Source organism: Caretta caretta, chromosome 6 (genome assembly GCF_965140235.1).
Source record: "Caretta caretta isolate rCarCar2 chromosome 6, rCarCar1.hap1, whole genome shotgun sequence".
Classification (NCBI taxonomy): Eukaryota; Metazoa; Chordata; order Testudines; family Cheloniidae; genus Caretta; species Caretta caretta.
The window spans coordinates 101,914,992-101,933,779 of NC_134211.1; the positions used below are offsets into that span (position 1 = coordinate 101,914,992).

At 45.5% G+C, this 18,788-nt stretch overlaps 1 protein-coding gene across 1 annotated transcript in view; it reads left to right on the top strand.

Annotated features, from left to right (window-relative positions):
* The first annotated feature begins 6,819 nt into the window (after positions 1-6,819).
* The window catches only part of RIN3 (Ras and Rab interactor 3), a 108,246-nt gene continuing 96,277 nt past the window's right edge, over positions 6,820-18,788 (top strand). The window contains exon 1 of the mRNA XM_048853345.2: positions 6,820-7,106. Within this exon, the coding sequence (XP_048709302.1) occupies positions 7,060-7,106 (47 nt within the window). The 5' untranslated portion in view covers positions 6,820-7,059. The remainder of the gene's footprint in view (positions 7,107-18,788) is intronic.

The window sequence follows — 18,788 nt, forward strand, 5'->3', positions numbered from 1 at the left end:
GCACACTTGAGTGGAGGCTAGCTCTCTGTGTCATTTACCCACGGTTCTGGGTGGGCTTGCATAGCCCATGCTGAAGCATGCGGTGCCCCTCGGCTTCACTGCACTGGTACCTGAGCTAGCTAGATTAAAGCTAGCTTGGGTGTGTCTCCATGAGCTGCAATCACACCCTGTGACTGCAGTGTAGACATACCATGAAATAACTTCTGATCCTTTTAAATTTCCCTTTATTTTACACTTGCAGACGTTTACAATGCACCTTGCAGAAGTGCGGTACCTCTTTAAATGCTATGATACATTTCTTGAGCTGCTCAATTTGAAAACAAAGTGACAACTTTGTAAACTGTAAATAACACAAATCTATCACGTTATTTATTTTTTCAATGACTGTGACCTTATGCACTGTGATATGGGGTCCTTTGTACAGACATGTATGTCATGAAAATCAATGGAATTAATGTGATAATTTGTTACAAAATGTTGGCATGGTATTTGATTATTTTTATTGTGAAAATTATAAAAGATAGTTAAAATGAACTATACATTTATAAAGAACCTAGCAGTCAGTATTGTAATGTACTATATATCAACATGTACACTGTCAATAAAATGTATAAGAACACCTTGAGTGTTGCTCTCCTGTTCTCTGGAACACACAGTATGAAAACAAGAGAAACACCATCATTATGACTGTCAAAAATCTAAAAACAGAGGACTAGAATATGATACCCCTCCTCATATCTGGCAGCACCTCACTCTCTGCATTGGGTGAAATCCTGGACCCGTCAAAATCACAGACTTCAGTGGAGTCAAGATTTTCACCTGTTGACTTCAGTGGGGCTTCACGTGGAGTAAATGTATCACAGTTTGGGCTACAGTAATTCTGAAACACAACCTTTACTTTCACTGGACTCTACTATGATGTTAAGCACAGCCCAGAGGTGTCTAAGATACACCACCCCAGGAGGAATTATAGCCAGGGAAACATGTGACTTGCATTACCGCCCCTGCTTCCTCTGGCTCTGGGGGGAGTAATGTACTGGTGGCTGTCAGGCTTCCCGGGGTAACCCAGAGTTGTGAGGCACCTCGCTGTCAGCTGCCCTTGGCATGAGGAGGCCATGTCTGTGCCTGCTATGGCTCAGTCCCCAACTCCACCAGCTATGGGCAATGCCCCTCAGGCCCCTGCTGTTATTTTTAGGATTGCCAGGTGTCCATTTTCCGACCAGAACATCCGGTCAAAAAGAGAACCTGGCAGGTCCAGTCCACCTCAGTAACCAGCCTCCGCCACTGGGGGTTGGGAAGAGCAGCCACTGTGGATAGAGCCACAAGGAGGAGCTGCTGATGCCTGACAGAGCAGTGGCTGGCCTCTGGACCGGGCTGCAAAAGGTGGGAGGTGCCGCCGCCCTGGGGGGCGGGATTTTGCCTGCCCCACTTCTGGCCCAGCCCTGGCTCCTCGCTATGGGGACCAACCCCTCCCTGCCCTGGAGCATTGCTCCGGGGACAAGCCCCCGCCGTGCCCCGATTGCCCTGGCCCTGGCTCCTCACTATGGGAACCAGCCTCTGCCATGCCCTGATTGCCACACTGGCCCCTTGCTCCGGGGACCTGCCCCCACTGTGCTCCCATTCCCCTGGCCCCTTGGTCCAGGGACCAGCCCCTGCTATGCCCAAATTCCCCCAGCCCTAGCCCTCACTACGGGGACCAGTCCCTGCCATGCCATGGTTGCCCTGGCCCTCGCTACAGGGACCGACCCGCACTGTGCCCCAATTCCCCCAGCCCTGGCCCCTTGCTCTGGGGACTAGCCCCTGCTGTGCCCCAACTGCCCCAGGCCTGGCCCCTCGCTATGGGAACCAATCCCTCCCCACCCTTGTCCCTTGCTCTGGGACTGACCCCTGCCATGCCCCAATTGCCCCAGCCCTTGCTACAGGGACCAACCCCTCTCAGCCCTGTCCCCTTGCTATGGGGACTTACCCCTCCCCACGCACTTGAGCCAAGATCAACCCCGCCGTGTCCCAGTGTGCCCCAGCCCCTTGCTTTGGGGACTGATCCCTCTACCCCAATGGGCCCCGATTGGGCAGGTTCTGTGTCAGCTCCTCCCAGCCTGGCTCTCCAGGCACCAGGAGAGGAGGGAGTGAGCGAGGGACAGGGCCTCGGGGGAAGAGGCGGGGCAGGGGTCAGAGCAAAGGTGTTCAGTTTTCAACAATTGGAAAGTTGGCAACCCTACTTACTTTACAGGTTATTTATTAGCACACCCCAAACCTGAAGCCCTCCGAGCAGCTCCCTGGAGTGTCTAGTCCCTGGTCTACTGGACACTGATGGTATTCACCAATCCTCTGCTTCCAAAAAACAGCACACCCCAGCTTACCAGTTGCACCTCAGATCACCGCTCCATAACACGCAGCATTTATACTTGATTTCACTGTACACATAGCTAAGAGCTTGTCTACACTTACAGCACAGCACCGCTGCAGCTGAGTTGCTGTAGCGCTTACTGAAGAAGATGCTACCTATGCCAGCAGGAGAGCTTCTCCCATGGGCATAGGTACTCCTCCTCCCCAAGAGGTGGTTGCTTTGTTGACAGGAGAAGCCAGGGGTTAGGTGGGTATAACTATGTTGCTCCGGGATGTGGGTTTTTCAAACCCCTGAGTGATGTAGTTATAGGATATAAGTTGGTAGCGTAGACGAAGCCTAAATTTTAGCAGCCACAAAGAGTCAAATAGTAGCAAGTAGAAGTATTGGAAACTTCATCCGATGAAGTGAGCTGTAGCTCACGAAAGCTTATGCTCAAACAAATTTGTTAGTCTCTAAGGTGCCACAAGTCCTCCTTTTTTTTTTTTTTTGGAAACAAATGGTTACACATAAACTCATTCCAGAACCTAGACATAATTAATAAGATTGCAGCACTTTACAGTCAGGCTGGCTCTGACTCCCCTTTCATTAGACAAGCATGCTGTCAGTTTGCGTCCTCAGTGGAGGACCCAGTGTGTCACTTTGCAATCCAAGATATACCAGAACAATTCCTTGTCTGCATTCATAAACAGGACACACCTCCCTTCCACGCCTCCTCCTTCCCCCCATTTGTTTATTCCAGTAATTTCCTTTCTTGTAGATTTTGCAATCTCTTTTGTGTGTGACTCCATATGCAAGTAGGTGTCAAGGTGTGCATTGTGAGGGATTCAATACATAATATGCAAATAGCCAGACAGGGAAATAGGCATCCATTACCTTCTGCCTGAAAACAACATCTCCAAAGTATGTCACCTGCTGGTGACCTGCCTTAACTCCAAGACCTTGAGAACATAATTATCAGTGTAGATACATAACCTCTTAAATATTATCCATACACACATTTTGCAATGATTGTGACTGTAGAGATATGTTTGTGGAAGATTATAATTTAGAGATGCTCCCTCATAAGGGACAGTATTATGAATATAGGAATTTAGAGATGTGCCCTGGAAGCTGGGGTTGAGAACCCAGTGTAGCTGTGTACAGCAGTTCACCACAGCTCTCTAGTTTGTTTTAATAAAAGTTTTATTCCTACCTCATTCACCGGTTTGTTGTTGAGCGAACCCTAAGATCAAGACTTCACGTGCCACCCTTCAGTGAACTATTATGCATCAATCTGTCCCAGGAGATACCTGTAAAACCCTATGTACCTGTGCCCTCTGCCAGTAGGCACTAAGGGGTCACTGGGTCACACTAACCTACTCTTTTGCCACGCCATGAAGGATCGGGATTCAAGGCCCACAAACCCATTCCCCACCTCTCCCTCCTCCAGCAAGGGAGGTAGCAGGTGAGTAGCCCCACTTACTCCTATGCACCCTAACCCAAGACCTGGGTAGCCCATATCAGGGTTTACAGTGGGTGCAGAGTCCCTGTTGCAATCTAGCCTGTATGTAAGAGAAACTGTCACATTCCAAAAAAAGAAATGAGGTGTTAAGAGTTTGTTCTGAGCTCAATAAACCTGCGGCCATTTTGCATTAACCAAGAGCATATCTGATTGAGGCAGCCTTAGTCTGACAAATTACAGTGTTGAAGGAACAAAAGAAAAACTTTAAACTGTGACTGTGCTCAGAATGCAGGAGTTCAGCAATGATCTTCTCTCATGGAGACTGAAACAAGCCAGTTCTCTGCCAGGGGAGCAGCTCTGAGGCATACACCACATGCTGCATCCCCGGGTGAGCAGGTCAAAGGAGGCAAGGTGAAAGGGAAAGGAAGGAGAGCTTTGAATTCCTTTGCTTTTGTCTCTTTTTGTGACATCTCTTTAGCTGGGGAAATGAACAGGTTGGTTTTTAAACACACCATTGTTTAAAAGAAATCAATATCTGAATGCAGGAAAGTCCCATTCTTCTAATCTGGATATTTTTGAAAAAAATTGTTATTAAAAATTAGCCTTTTTTCCCCAAAAATGAAATATTTTGAAATAAAAGACCCTTTCCCCCTTTTTATTATTTTTTGGTGAGCTTTTTATTGAAATCATTTTCAAAATGGGTATCAAAATTTTCACTTGCTTAACAACCATGTATATTTTTTTGATTAAAAATGTCACCAGAAAGTTTGTGAAAAACAAACAATGGGTCCATTTCAAATCCTGTAAAACAGAAACAATGCCAAAACATTTTTTTTCAGTTTTTAAAAACATTTTTAAGGTGTTCTAGTCTTGGGGTTTGCACTCCCTTAAGAAACATGTCTGGATGTTACTGACACGTGGTGAGTTCTACTGCTTTCCTTGGGCAAATATATTTGTTCTTCAAAAGTGTCTCTCTGAGCCTTTATGTATGGCATGTGAGGCAAGATTATGAACTGTGTGAGAGGCCAGGAAACATCTGAGCCCCTTCCCATTGGTGTAAGAGTTTAACAAGGGCTTCTGGGAGCCTGGTCATTGAATGGAACATGAAACTCAGCTCCCAGCTGCTGAAAAGTGAGGCTAAATTCTGAAAGAGCCCAAGGTCATTCCAGGGTTTGGCCAGTGGGTAGGTAGAATCCAGCTGTTTGGGTGGAGTTTTTTGTGATGCATTTATGAGTTTGTTCAAATCCAGAACCCAAAGTGAAACTCGAATGGTGCCAGCTTGGTGAAACAAAACTGAGGCAAAGTTTCACTCGTACCCCTGTGAATATAACTTGAACTGCTTTGCTCCAACCTTCACAATCAAGGAAAGGGCCCAGAAAAGGGCTACATGACTGATTAAAGGTCTGGAAAACATGCTTTCCAATGTCAGACTATCGAAGCTCAATTTGTTTAGTTTTATCCAAGAGAATTATAAGAGGTGACTTGATCATGGTCTACAATTACCTACACAGGGAGGAGTTTTCTGATAGCAAACAGTGCTGTAATCTAGCAGAAAAAGACATAAACTACCCCGTGGCCAGAAGCTGAAGCTAGACAAATTCAGATTACAAATAAGGTAAAAAGTTTTAATGGGGCATTAGAACAAATTAGCGACAAACGTGGTGGATTCTCCATCACTCGAAGTCTTAAGGCAAGACTGGATATCTTTCTAAAAGAAATGCTATAACTCAAACAGAATTTTTGGGCTTGATGCAGAAATTACTGGGTGAAGTTCTTTGGTTTGTGTTACGAAAGAAGTCAAAAGAGATGGTCAAATGGTCCCCTCTGACCTTAAAAAATCTATTACTCTACCAATCACACCAGGCCTGATTCTGCTGTCATTGCAGTTAATGTCAAAACTCTTAGGGACTTCAAAGGGTGCAGAACTGGGCCAATATTCTATAGTGAATCCTAAACAGTTGCCCTGATGCCAAGACACCAATGACTGCTAGTTCTTACCATTTGCTGCTGTGGCCTGCTCTGCACAGCCTGGTTGCTTTTCTCTGTCCCTACACTGACTACCTCCTCAAGACCAGGCACATGCATCCCAAGGATAAGAGAGGAAAAATAACCTTTGCTCCTCTCTGTCTCTTATGTTGCTGCTCCCCTCAGCTCCCTGCCCAGCATAGCTCCCATTTGAACCCGATTATTTCCATTATACATTTTCCCGAACTGGAATATTTGCTGACTAACAGGAATACCAGCCCGATCTGAATATCCGCATATCTGCCAGTCCCTAAGGTGCACACGCAGCCCTTCTGTGTTCAGTACAGTTCCAGTGCTTCAGATACTGTAAGCAAGCACGGCTATTGTAACTGGGTTAATAATCCACTTGAGTAATTCCAGGTCAAATATCCTCTCCGAGTAGAGCTTTTATGTCAAGGACAGTAGTTCTCTTAGTAGCTTCACTGTAATATCAACATCCCTTCATTACCCTTTGCACGCAGTGGGGACCTGGTTGAAAAGCTGTACGTGTATATAAATCTCCCCACTGTATTTTCCACTGCATGCATCCGATGAAGTGAGCTGTAGCTCACCAAAGCTTCTGCTCAAATAAATTTGTTAGTCTCTGAGGTGCCACAAGTCCTCCTTTTCTTTTTGCGGATACAGACTAACAGGCTGCTACTCTGAAACCGGTACTTCTCCAGTGCTAGACGCCTCTTTCCCTCAGGTCCTATGTAAACATAAAGGTTTCCAGACTCCATCTGGTTCCAGTTACTCACTCAATACAAATACACCCACTTTAGGAATTTGCAGAAGGAGACTTACTGCCCTTGCATTGCCTTATAAAATCCTTTGCAAAGTGCTCTGCTGCCCCTGATATACCTGTCGGTCTGCAAAATTGATTTCCCCCTTGCCAGAGATTAACAATTCCGGGCCCTTCTTCCTCATAGTCTGAGCCAAAGTTTACTACTAAAAATGGCTTTATTAACCGCACCCCCCCCTTGACCACCAAGGACTGCCTCTTCCTGAAATCCCCTGTTCGTATAAATACAGGAAGTAGAAAGAAGAGAGGCTAAAAGCAGTTTTCTCTCACTTCAGTACTTAGTCCACTGTCCCCCTGGTACTACTGAGGCAGAAACTGGTATTAAATCGCCTCCCCCGCCATCATCTTCCCGGCAATAAACCGTCAGGATGCGGCGGCTTTGCCCAGGGATGGGAAGGGATTGCTGTCTGCACAAAGGAGATCTAACGCCATTCTGAAAGAGAAAGTCTCGCACAGTTCGCTGTAATGATGAAAACACCGGCCGAAGCGGAGGGGGCCTGGCGTCTCGCAGGGTAAGTCTCGAACCTTTAGCGACTGCAAGTTTTGAACACGAATTTTGCGTCGCTCGCTGCTTTTTTTTTTTTTTTTTTGGACAAAGGGCTCACAGCTCCATTCAGAGGCAGCTGGGGCAGCTGTCAGCCGGGCTCACCCGGGCGCACTGCCCTTCCTTGAGCGCCCGGGTGCCTATGGAAACGAAACGCGAGGAAGTGATGTGCGGAGCAAAGGCAGGTATTTGGGGAGGGAAGCAAGAGGGTGAGCTGCCGCTGTAAAAAGCGTGCACCGGGGAGTCCCGTGCTTGTGCAGACAGGGCACATCTCTTCCAGCAGACTTGGTCTGAGTTCCCCAAAATGCTGAAACAATGAATCAGGGCCCAATTCTGCCACATGCCGCTCACTCCGGCTCTGATCCGGCTTTGCATTTTCGTGCACGCTTAACCGTAAGCACCTCCGCAGGCCCCCGACTCCAGCGAGACGCCGGGCAAGGGAAAGTTAGGGCCACGCCCGGGTGCTTTCCTGGCCGGGCGGCAGCCTGCTCCGCGCCTGGCAGGATCAAGCCCGAAGAGGAGGTAAGCAAGCTGGTCTTCGGATATGGAAGAAGTCCAATTTCAAGGGCCGATTGGCAGCCACCCAAGTATCCGCTCTGTTGAAAAGTCCCCGCTGAAGCTGGGCATTCCTGTTTCCTATGCAAAACAATCAGGGGGAAATGACATAACTGCTGCCCCCTCCGGTTACCCAAAGGGAAACCCATAACGTCCCAGGTATTGTGAGGGCCTCTTATCGGGCTGAGACACTCCTTTACTGTTTCCCATCGCCAAAGGCTCCCGGATATCCCGGTGATGGGGGTGGTAGAAGAATCGGGATCGGGACAGCCAAGGAAGGGCTACAAATACGTTTGCATTATCAAACAGCAGACCCTTGTTCCATTGTGTGACCCGAGAAGCGAGGGGAATTGCCCTTAATGTCACCAACAGTGGCTTGCGGCCAAAGGGATACAAAGATGTGTGTACACGTGGACAGGAGGTTTGGGGGAACGCTGCTCTTGAAGTATCGCTGTGATTTTAAGCATTGTGGGTATATCCCGGCTCCAGATACTTCAGGCTGGATTATGCAACCTTTATTCACATGGATGAACACTTTTACTCCCACTTAAACTGGTAGATTCATTCATGTAGGGAAGTGATCACTAAGTGAGCAAGGGCTCCACACTCTGGCCCTTAGAGCTGGTTGAATTACTTTTCTTTAACCGTGGTATCTTGCCTTTGCAATATTAAAACGTTTCCCCAATTGATATGAGCAAGGTTTGTTTCCGTTCCAGATTTCACTTTTCATATTACTTCGTTCAACTTAATGCTAAACAATAAAGGACAAGGTTTACACAGTAACAAGATACAAAGCAAATAGACTGGTTATTCAGATGATCAGTGGAGACCCAAAAGGGCAACTTATTAGATGCTGTTGTAAAGGAATAAATATGCATTTTGTAGATATTTCCTGCATCCATGATAGTTAAGGTGCCAGCTATCGAGAAATGAGATGAATTAGGCTCTTTATCTCTTTCTCAGCTCAGCTGAAAGGATCCACGTTTGCATAGCAGAAAGATTTGCTTTCAGTTTAGAGTTTCATGGGGAAGTAAATACATCACAGAACAGTGATTTGGAGCGTAATAAAGCTGCTTTCAGGGATAATGCAAAGTAAATGTGTTCCCCTATCTTGTTCAGATACTAGCATTGGTTAGATTTATTAGGAACACATTTGATTTTACTTTTTTTTCAACTTACAGTCTCCCCTTCTTATCAATAAATCCCAACTTGTAGACAGTAACTTCCATATTAGGAAATTCCTGGTATCACTAACTCTTCCGATTTGTCACACAATTCCTGAAGACCTGTAATGTGATATTTATAATATATAATTTGCGGCCTCTTGCCTTACACACTACAGAATTAAGAACTTGTATGTGCGGTGCCCAACTCATTTCCTATTACAACCACATGGAATAGAGCAGGGGTCAGCAACCTTTCAGAAGTGGTGTGCCGAGTCTTCATTTATTCACTCTAATTTAAGGTTTCACGTGCCAGTAATAATAATCCATGTGATCCATGCTGAGCTGTGCCCCCTTTGGCCCTGTCTGCACCCCTCACTGCCCCAGGCTGGGGCCAGAGGGCCACAGCTGGGGGCGGCTGCAGAGCCCCAGGCCAGCAGCAGAGCCCCCGGGACCGGTGGCCGTGACCCGGGGCTGGCAGCAGGCTGAGCGGGGCCAGTGGATGGAACCCTGGCTGGCAGGGAGCCGGCAGACAATACCCCAGGCCGGCAGCGGAGCCCCCCGGACTGGTGGCCAGGACCCGGGCAGTGTGAGTGCCACTGAAAATCAGCTCGTGTGCCGCCTTTGGCATGCGTGCCATAGGTTGCCTACCCCTGGAATAGAGCATAGAAATCACAAAATGTTTATGGAAAATATTAAAAAGCTGCATTTTACATTTTTCAAAACAACTTTAATATGATGGAAGACGAGTTTCTGGTGAAGGATAGGGACCTGATTTTTAAAATTCTGTGCATAAAGAAATGCATATGCAATTGACCAAACAATCTTCTTAATTGCATATACCAATGCAGTACATGAGTCCGCAGGTGGCTGGCTAAATCCATAGTAGGCCAGTCATTTGCAGAACGTCTGTGTACAATTACAGTATCTGTGTGAATATGGAACACACACAAGAGCACTTGCAATTTACAAAGTATCAGTCCCTAGAAATGGCATCAGAATCAGCCCTGTGTAATCTAAATCAGTAAATATAGACATTTTTCCAGAAATGTGAGAGAGATGCTGAAGGGATTACTGGTCCAGAGACTGGATTAATAGGTCCTTAGAGAGATGTCTGGGGAGAAGGGTAGCTAGGAGCTGCATAGCAGCCAACCTAATCAAAGTCTTTAAGAAAGGGATACAGGAGGAACCAGGAAATTATACACCAGTAAATCTGACCTAGAGTCAGGCAAGTTCCTAGGAAAATTAACAAGTGATGAGATCACAAAACATCTGGAGAAATGTGAGCTGATCAAAACTAGGGAGCATGGTTTCATAAAAAGTTACATGCTTTGACTCCAACATCTGGCAAATTTCTGGAGGAGATAATGAAGAGAGCAGACAAGAGCTAAGTGAGAAACATAACGTGCAATACTTGCATATTAAATCGTCATTTTGGAAAATAGATAGATGGGGACTTGGAATGAGTTATGGAGGTTTTCACTTATGGGTCACCAATCTGCATCCAGTTTAGTTCTCCAGTGACTCAGTTTTCTGTGTGAGATGAATTGATGGTCTCAGTCCACTTCTTCGTGACAATTGGCTCTGGCACAAAACACACCATCACAACCAGCACTAACTTTGTACCCATGTGGCCAAGAACTGAATGATCTGGAAACTGAATTACCTTCATAGTTTCATAGATTTTAAGGTCAGAAGGGAGCATTATGATCATCTAATCTGACTTGCTGCATAACACAGGCCAAAGAACCTCACCCAGTAATTTCTGCATCAAGGCCATAATTTCTGTTTGAGCTATAACTTTTAGAAGGATTGTCTCATCAGGTCAAGTTGAGACACGTTGCAAAGGAGGACTGAAAAAGCCAGCAATGGTGCTGCCTGGGCTGTGTGTGTTGTGTAATTAAACAAAAATCTAATCTCTAGGACCATCAGTATGGCACATCTCACCAGCACTAAAAAACAGAAGTAATATGTATTTTAAAAAACCCTCAGCAGTCCTCAATTCACCAGGGTCCTGATCCAAAGCTCACTGAAGTCCATGGAAAGATTCCTATTAACTCCAGTGAGCTTTGGACCAGGCCCAAAGTTCCACTTAGTAAGCTAGTACTCAAGTATCCAACTACCACATGCGATGCATCTTCTCGGAATGGAGAAGGAAGGAACTGGTCTGATGGTTACAGATAAATTGCTATGGTAAAATGTTATAAGTCATGGTGGAGAAAGGGGGCAAGCAAGCAGTGCCTAGATTAATGTTTTCCATTCTGATTGTAAATGACTCATAGCGGTGGTGGGCAACCTGCAGGGACATGCTGGCTGCCACTTCCCGCAGCTCCCATTGGCTGGGAACAGAGAACTGCGGCCACAGGGAGCTGCGGGCGGCTGTGCCTGCAGACAATGTAAATAAACTCTCTTGCAGCCCGCCAGTGGATTACCCTGATGGGCCGCGTGCGGCCAGCACGTTCCTGCAGGTTGCCTACCACTGATTTATAGGAGAGAAAATAGCACCACCGAGACTTATGTGTTAGTACGTAAGACCAAACTTAGAAGATTGCTATAAAGATGGAAAGAAGAGATGATATCAAAATATATCTGCCATGGATGGGTTAAGAGTTTGGACAGGAAATGCCTCATGAAGTTAATTTTAGATAAACACAAAGCATATCTGCATCTGTGTCACTGAAGCTTGTGATCTTATCAGGTGTCACAAGCTAAGCAGGGGTGTCTCTGGTCAGTATTTGGGAAGTGATGCTGGAGGGAGTCCTGCCTCTGACTCAGTGTTGAAGCGATGCCTCAGCATGGTACTAACTAGGGGACCCTGTGAGACTAGATGGTCTGTCTTTGAGAAGATGAACAGAACTGAGCTCCTGATGGCCACTGCGTGGCTCCTGAGGGCCCAGTATTTCTGTTCACAAAATTGGGGGGCATTAACCTAAGCTTCCTGTGCACATTCTAGTTCAACTAATTACATTCTGCTTATCGAAATTTCCACTGCCGAATTAACTAAATATAGCATTCTTCACTTCCTGGCCTAAATTGCTGGGTGCTGTTTAACAGTTTTTGTGCTCCACCCAGAAGTCAGGCAATGGTGGGTGAAATAATGTGGATGTGTGTGTGTGTACGTATACTGAAAAGGAGTACTTGTGGCACCTTAGAGACTAACCAATTTATTTGAGCATAAGCTTTCGTGAGCTACAGCTCATTGCATCCGATGAAGTGAGCTGTAGCTCACGAAAGCTTATGCTCAAATAAATTGGTTAGTCTCTAAGGTGCCACAAGTACTCCTTTTCTTTTTGTGAATACAGACTAACACGGCTGTTACTCTGAAACCTGTACGTATACTGATGTTACATGTATGTGGAATCTTTAGTGGTGTAGTGTGAGGTAAAGCTTTAAACAGCATGAGTTTCAGATGGCGGCATTGTTTATCAGTGTGCATTATTCATCATGCCATTGTGCATTCTGTGTTGATACATGCCAGGTGTTTTACAGAAAATCTATTTTATATAGTTTTTACCTATTATATAGAAACTTTGTTTGTGTCCCTCGACTAGTAAAGCCAGGTGGCTTAGTTTCCCAGAATCCAATCATAAAGATGTTGAGGGAGCCATAAAGATCTCTTAAAAACTACCTGAAATATATACATCAAGATGTCTCTCTTTTAAGGTCTTAATATCTGAAGACTACCCATTGGAAAGTGGGGAATGTCCACTTTCCAATGGCACAGCATTTCCCATTTAGATTTCTAGAGAACGGTGAGTTATTGGACCTGAACCTGAAACTAAAACTAAATATTGTCCAATCTCAGCTTTGGACTAGGGCAGTCAATTAATCGCAGTTAACTCATGCAATTAGCGCAAAACAAATGAACTAGATTTAAAAAAAATAGTTGCGATTAATTGCAGTCCCAAACAGGTGTTTTCATGGCACTGTTATAGCCAGTGTTGCAAGATATTTATGTGCCAGATACGCAAAACATTTGAATGCCCTTTCATGTTTCGACCACCATTCCAGAGAACATACTTCCATGCTGATGATGCTCATTAAAAAAATAATGCATTAAGCAAGTTTGTGATTGAACTCCTTGGGGGAGAATGGTATGTCTCCTGCTTCATGGTTTTACCTGCATTCTGCCACCTATTTCATGTTATGGCAGTCTCGGATAATGACCCAGCATACGTTGTTCAATTTAAGAACACTTTCACTGCAGATTTGACAAAACGCAAAGAAGGTACCAATATAAGATTTCTAAAGATAGCCACAACACTTGAGCCAAGGTTTACAAATCTGAAGTGTCTTCCAAAATCTGAGAGGGACAAGGTGTGGAATATGCTATCAGAATTAAAAGAGCAACGCTCCAATGCAGAAACTACAGAACCCGAAGCACCAAAAAAAGAAAATCTGCCTTCTGTTGGTGGCATCTAACTCAGATGATGCAAATGAAGGTGTGTCACTCCGCACTGCTTTGGATCGTTATCAAGCAGAACCCGCCTGTTCTCACTTTCAGGCAGGGCCGGCTCTAGGTTTTTTGCCACCGCAAGCAAAAAATTTGCCGCTCCGAGAGCGCAACTGCCCAAGCAACAACAACAAAAAAAGGCTGGCGGGAATGCCGCCCCTGGAATTGTGCTGCCCCAATCAGGTGCTTGCTTTGCTGGTGTCTAGAGCCGGTCCTGCTTTCAGGTAAGCTTGTAAATAAGAAGCGGGCAGCAGTATCTCCCGTAAATGTAAACAAACTTGTTTGTCTTAGTGATTGGCTGAACAAGAAGTAGGACTGAGTGGACTTGTAGGCTCTAAAGTTTTACATTGTTTTGTTTTTGAGTGCAGTTATGTTAAAAAAAAATCTATATTTTTAAATGGCACTTTCATGATAAAGAGATTGCGCTACAGTACCTGTATGAGGTGAATTGAAAACCACTATTTCTTTGATCTTTTTTACAGTGCAAATATTTGTAATCAAAAATAAGTGAGCACTGTACACGTAGTATTCTGGGTTGTAATTGAAATCAATCTATTTGAAAATTGTAGAAAAACATCCACAATATTTATAATAAATTTATAATAAATAATTCATATAATAATTGGTATTCAGCTATTGTTTAATAGTGCAATTAAAACTGCAATTAATCATGACTATATTTTTAATCTCACAATTAATTGTGATTTTTATTTAATCGTTTGACAGCCCTACTTTGGACCAATGTAATTTTGGAAGTGGAGAGAGGAGGAATTCTGGATGTGGGGGGCAGGAGGAACTATTTATCTGGCCGGCTAGTTAAAAAGAAAAGGCAGCTCTTTGAACCTGCTCTGGGATTTGGAACGTTAAACTAAATCCTGGTGCAGATGGATCAGTGGGGAGAATGTAAGTGAGGTCATCAAAGGTGCATGATATATATAGTTTATCACAATTCCACAATTTATCATGTAGATATCACCTTCATGTAGGGAGGTGTGTGCGTCTGTTTGTGTAGCACTTTGTGAGCCTTGATGGATGACTGGTACTGTGGAAATATAAAATGTTGTCATGAGATTTAGGAGAAAATATATATTTAGCAAGAATCCTCTAAGCCACCTTGGGCAATTAGGAGTCACTTCCGTGAAATCCCTAGTGCAAGATAGTGTTGCAGTCAAAAAAGAAATTGCCCCAAGTCAGCAGTAATGATTCTACTATTTTCAGAGATGTTTAGATCAGAGTTAGTATGCTGTACCCAATGTGGGGCTCCAGGAAAAAGGACACTGAAGAACTAGCACAGGTTCAGAGGAAGGACTGAGACAGGAATAATTAGGACACTCAGAGGTCAATCCATTGAGAAAATACAGTTAAGATCCAATATGCCTGAAGTTTTTAAGATGCTAAAGCAGCCAATGCAAAGACATGGATTTGCCTTTTGAATGCTCATGGACCAAAACCAAGAACACAGACAATGGAAAAAGAAAATGTATGCATGTAAAGGAGTGAGCTTCAGGGTTATTGGAAGCAATCAATCCAGAGACATGTTAAAACAAATGGAACAGGTACTACAATAGAGGTTTCAGGGAAGGGGTAGGGTCTGAGCATTGGTCTGAGAACCCGGAACTCAGCCATTCTAATCCTAATGCTGACACTAACTCCCTAGCTGATATTGGAGAAGTCACTTAAGCCAACATTTTCAAACTTGGGTAACTAAAGTTAGGTACTCAGTTAATTCCATGGTTAGGGCCAGATTCTCTCCTGGACCAAGATCTTCTTGGTGCAGGGAGGAGCAGGACCTAGAGCAAGCCAGTTTCTCCTCCCTGATTGTGCAATCACAGCATCCCTGGCCCCTGCCCCTAGGCACTAATTTAACTTACCATAGCTGACAAAAGGCCCTACAGGACCACATTCCAGCATGCCATCCATTTCCTCCTTCTCCCACCCTACCCGCTTACTGGCAGCTGACTGGGGGATGGTTGATATAGGAGATGTCTCTATCAGCTTTATACCTGCAGAGGGATTTCTCTTTACAGCAGGTGTGGCCAGATTCCAGCCATTTTGTGGCACCCAGGTTTAAGGGGAAGGGGCCTTGTCCTCCTGTATGCTGCACATTGGAGAGCTTTTCATGGTACTGAAATACAAATAAATAATAGACCCCTACGTAAGTGGGCTGATTTTCAGCAACCTCTGAAAATCAGTTCCCCTTATTTAGGTGCTGTTTGATCTTCGCCTCTTTGTACCTCCCTTGTCCCAAATGTAAATAAAAATGGGATACCGACATCCAAAGAGCATTGTGAGGGTTCATTCAAGTTCAGAAAGAGCTTAGAAGATGAGAAGTGCTAAGCAATATTGTTATTTAAAATGATACCTTGAACAAGCAGAGTCTCCTTCATGCAGCAGTTCCTTCCATTAGCTTCTCAGGTGTTATATACACTAGTTAATCAGCAAGACCCATAGTGGAGATTCTGTTAACCTGCAATTCAATCTCTATTTTAGAACACACCAGTAATTCACTTCTGCGGGAGTATCAGGTGTTCATTCCCCCTGTGGCACCTCCTTGTGGTCATGTCTGGGGAATAGCTCTCGACCAGCCTGATGCCCGCTTGGGTCTTGTGTGGGATAGACACCCCATGACATACCTTCGGTGTAAGGATGCCTTCTCCCCTGGAGTTGCCAAAGCTGGCCCCCAGGTCATCTCGCTCCGGCTCCAGGTCACCTACCATGAGAAAAGCAGTCCACTCTTCTCCTCCATGGTATCCTGAAACTTTTCTATCTAGACTTCTAAGTCTTGTGATGCCACTTCCAAGGCTGCTCTGCAGGTACTAACTTCTCTGGTAGCTTTTGCCCTTGCTCCACAGACTCTCCCCACACCCTTTCTCTAAGGGTCTGAGTTCCCACTGTATTTTGGTTTCCCTCCATCTTTGTCTCTGTATCCTTTAACTTTATCTGTAAGAGACTCTGTCTTTCAGTTTCTTCTCCCCCTCTGTCTTCACAACCTCCTTCTCTACTGCAGCCGTGCCCATGCTGTGGTCCACTAATCTTTTCTTCGGGCTCTTAGTTGGGACCCTGCCTTTCCCTGAGCTACAGTTCTATTGTTTGTAATGGCAATGCCCCTTCACATGTCCTCGCTCCCCACAGGAAAAACAGATGCTGGCCATCCCCCCGGCTCCTGCTATCTCAACAGGTTGGATGCCCTGGATTTTCCTGCATTCCCTCCTTTAGGGTAGGACTTCTTATCTCTGTACCGGCAGGGGCACTCTCTTCTAAGGCGTAACATTGCCTTGGCCGAACTTCTGGCCTCCTGGCCCCAGAACTTCCTTTCCACTCCTGACCCCTAAGGCCCCTGCTCATTTCCTGCAGGATCCTGAATAAATATTCCTGCTCCTCTGCCAACTTCACCGACTAACCCTGTAAGTACACCTGTGCCTCCCATTGTCTCTGCTGCTTTTCTACGACCTGTCTGACTACAGTCTGGATCCCGCTCTGCTGTTTATTGGCCGCCTTCAGCGAGAGCAGTAACTCTGGGGTCCACTTGGGGAGGGCGCACTTGCCTTCAGCAAAGAAGGCCTCTGCACACAGCAGCTCCATTGTCCCTTCACTTCTTCTCTACTACAGCCTCTCCCACTCCACTTGTATTGGGGTGATCGTCTGCCTGCAATTTGACAGGGAGCTCCCTACTCACTGCTGTGGTGCCTCCTTGTGGCCACAGCTGGGGAATAGCCCTCGACCCGTCTGATGTCCATTCAGGCCTTGTGGCACGTAGACACCCCTTCACAAGGAGGTTTAATGTAAAGGTGATGAGATCAAGACACCTCTGTTTGTTTTCTCAATTTCTTTCCTGCAAGATGGAAGGGTGAGGAGTGTGTTGGACAACAACCAGTTTTTTCCTTCCTGGGTAGTTTTTGGCCAATATGTTTGGTTTGGAAGGGATTTGAGCCTCCTTTATCATGTATTTTCACATGTAAAAGATGTTCAGCCGCTGATATCTGAATTGCCTTTTAATGCAGCTGGACATATGAGAACATGGCTATTAAAATTTGAGGCACAGCTGGTAACTGGGGGACTTAATATGTTGGATTTGCCAAACCAAAGCCGACTAACTCCCTCCTAGAATGCTGGTGAGGAAGAACTAGACTAGCAGCTGTGCTACTGGAACCTATAGGGCGTGGCAGAAAGCCCATGAAAGTTAGTGGAATGACTCCCATTGACTTCAGTGTACTTTGCCAGAAGCTAGGACTGGATGACAGGGGATGGATCACGCAATAATTGCCCTGTTCTGTTCATTCCCTCTGAAGCATCTGGCACTGGCCATTATTGGAAGACAGGATATTGGGCTAGGTGGACCATGGGTCTGACCCAGGATGGACGTTCTTATGTTCTTGTGAATTCTGCAGGCCTGGTTCAGGAGTCTAGCTCCAGAGCAAGGAGGATCAAAGTGTCTTCAGTCCCCCAGAGCTTTGAGCACCTGTATGAATGAATGGGATAGAGAGAGAGTGAGGGAATGTGCAGTAGTAGTCTAAAGTACAGATTTAGCCCCTCTCAGAGCTGAAATTTCAGCAAAAGCAGTAATACACTGTGACTCTGAACAGGAAGCTGCTTTTACTACCTAACTTTTCATGAAGTCATAGGAAACTGTGGTTTTTATAAGCTAGTGAAGTAATTTTATAGACTTTGAAATAAAGACAAAAGTAGTAAGAGGTCTTTGAGTTAATAGCCTTTTAAAACAGAGGTGTCTGTAGACAAAAATAGATTAAGGCCCTGATTCTGTAAGATTAATAATGTGCATTTATAGAGCACTTTCCATCCTGCAGGCTCCCAAAGCACTCCATGAACATATGAACACAGCACTGTTTACATGCAGCCACCTCTGGGGTGGAGAGCAACAACCAAGTGTTACATAGCATGCTGTACAAGTCTGAGGAGAAGAAAGTTTGATTAAAGACACAGGGGAAAAACCATGTGGCATTTATTTTTTAGACAGGAGAATCAAGACTTTGTCCATCAAACCCTATCCAGACCCTACATGCATACGCTGTAGATTGCATCTTCCTCTGACAGCTGTGCCAAGTTGCAACTTTCAGGGTTGAAACCTCAGGAGGGAGGGTAGGTAGTTTAAGCTCAACTTTTGCACTATTAAACCACCCCGTAGTATTCGGGGACACATAGACCATGCAAAGATGGTTGGGAAATCTACTGGCCAGTGAGAGAGACAGGCAACAATGCTGTAACACATGCTGAGTGGCTGGCCGATATCAGCTGACTGGCTCATAGGGCTGGGGCTGTGGGGCTATAAAATTGCAGTGTAGACATTCAGGCTCAGGCTGGAGTCTGGTGCTGGGACCCCAGGGGTGGGAGGGTCCCAGAGCCCAGTCTCCAGCCTGAGTCCAGATGTCTAAACGGCAATTTTATAGCCTCAAAGCCAGAGCCCCACAAGCCCGAGTCAGCTGACATGGGCCAGCCACAGGCGTTTGAGTGCAGTGTAGCC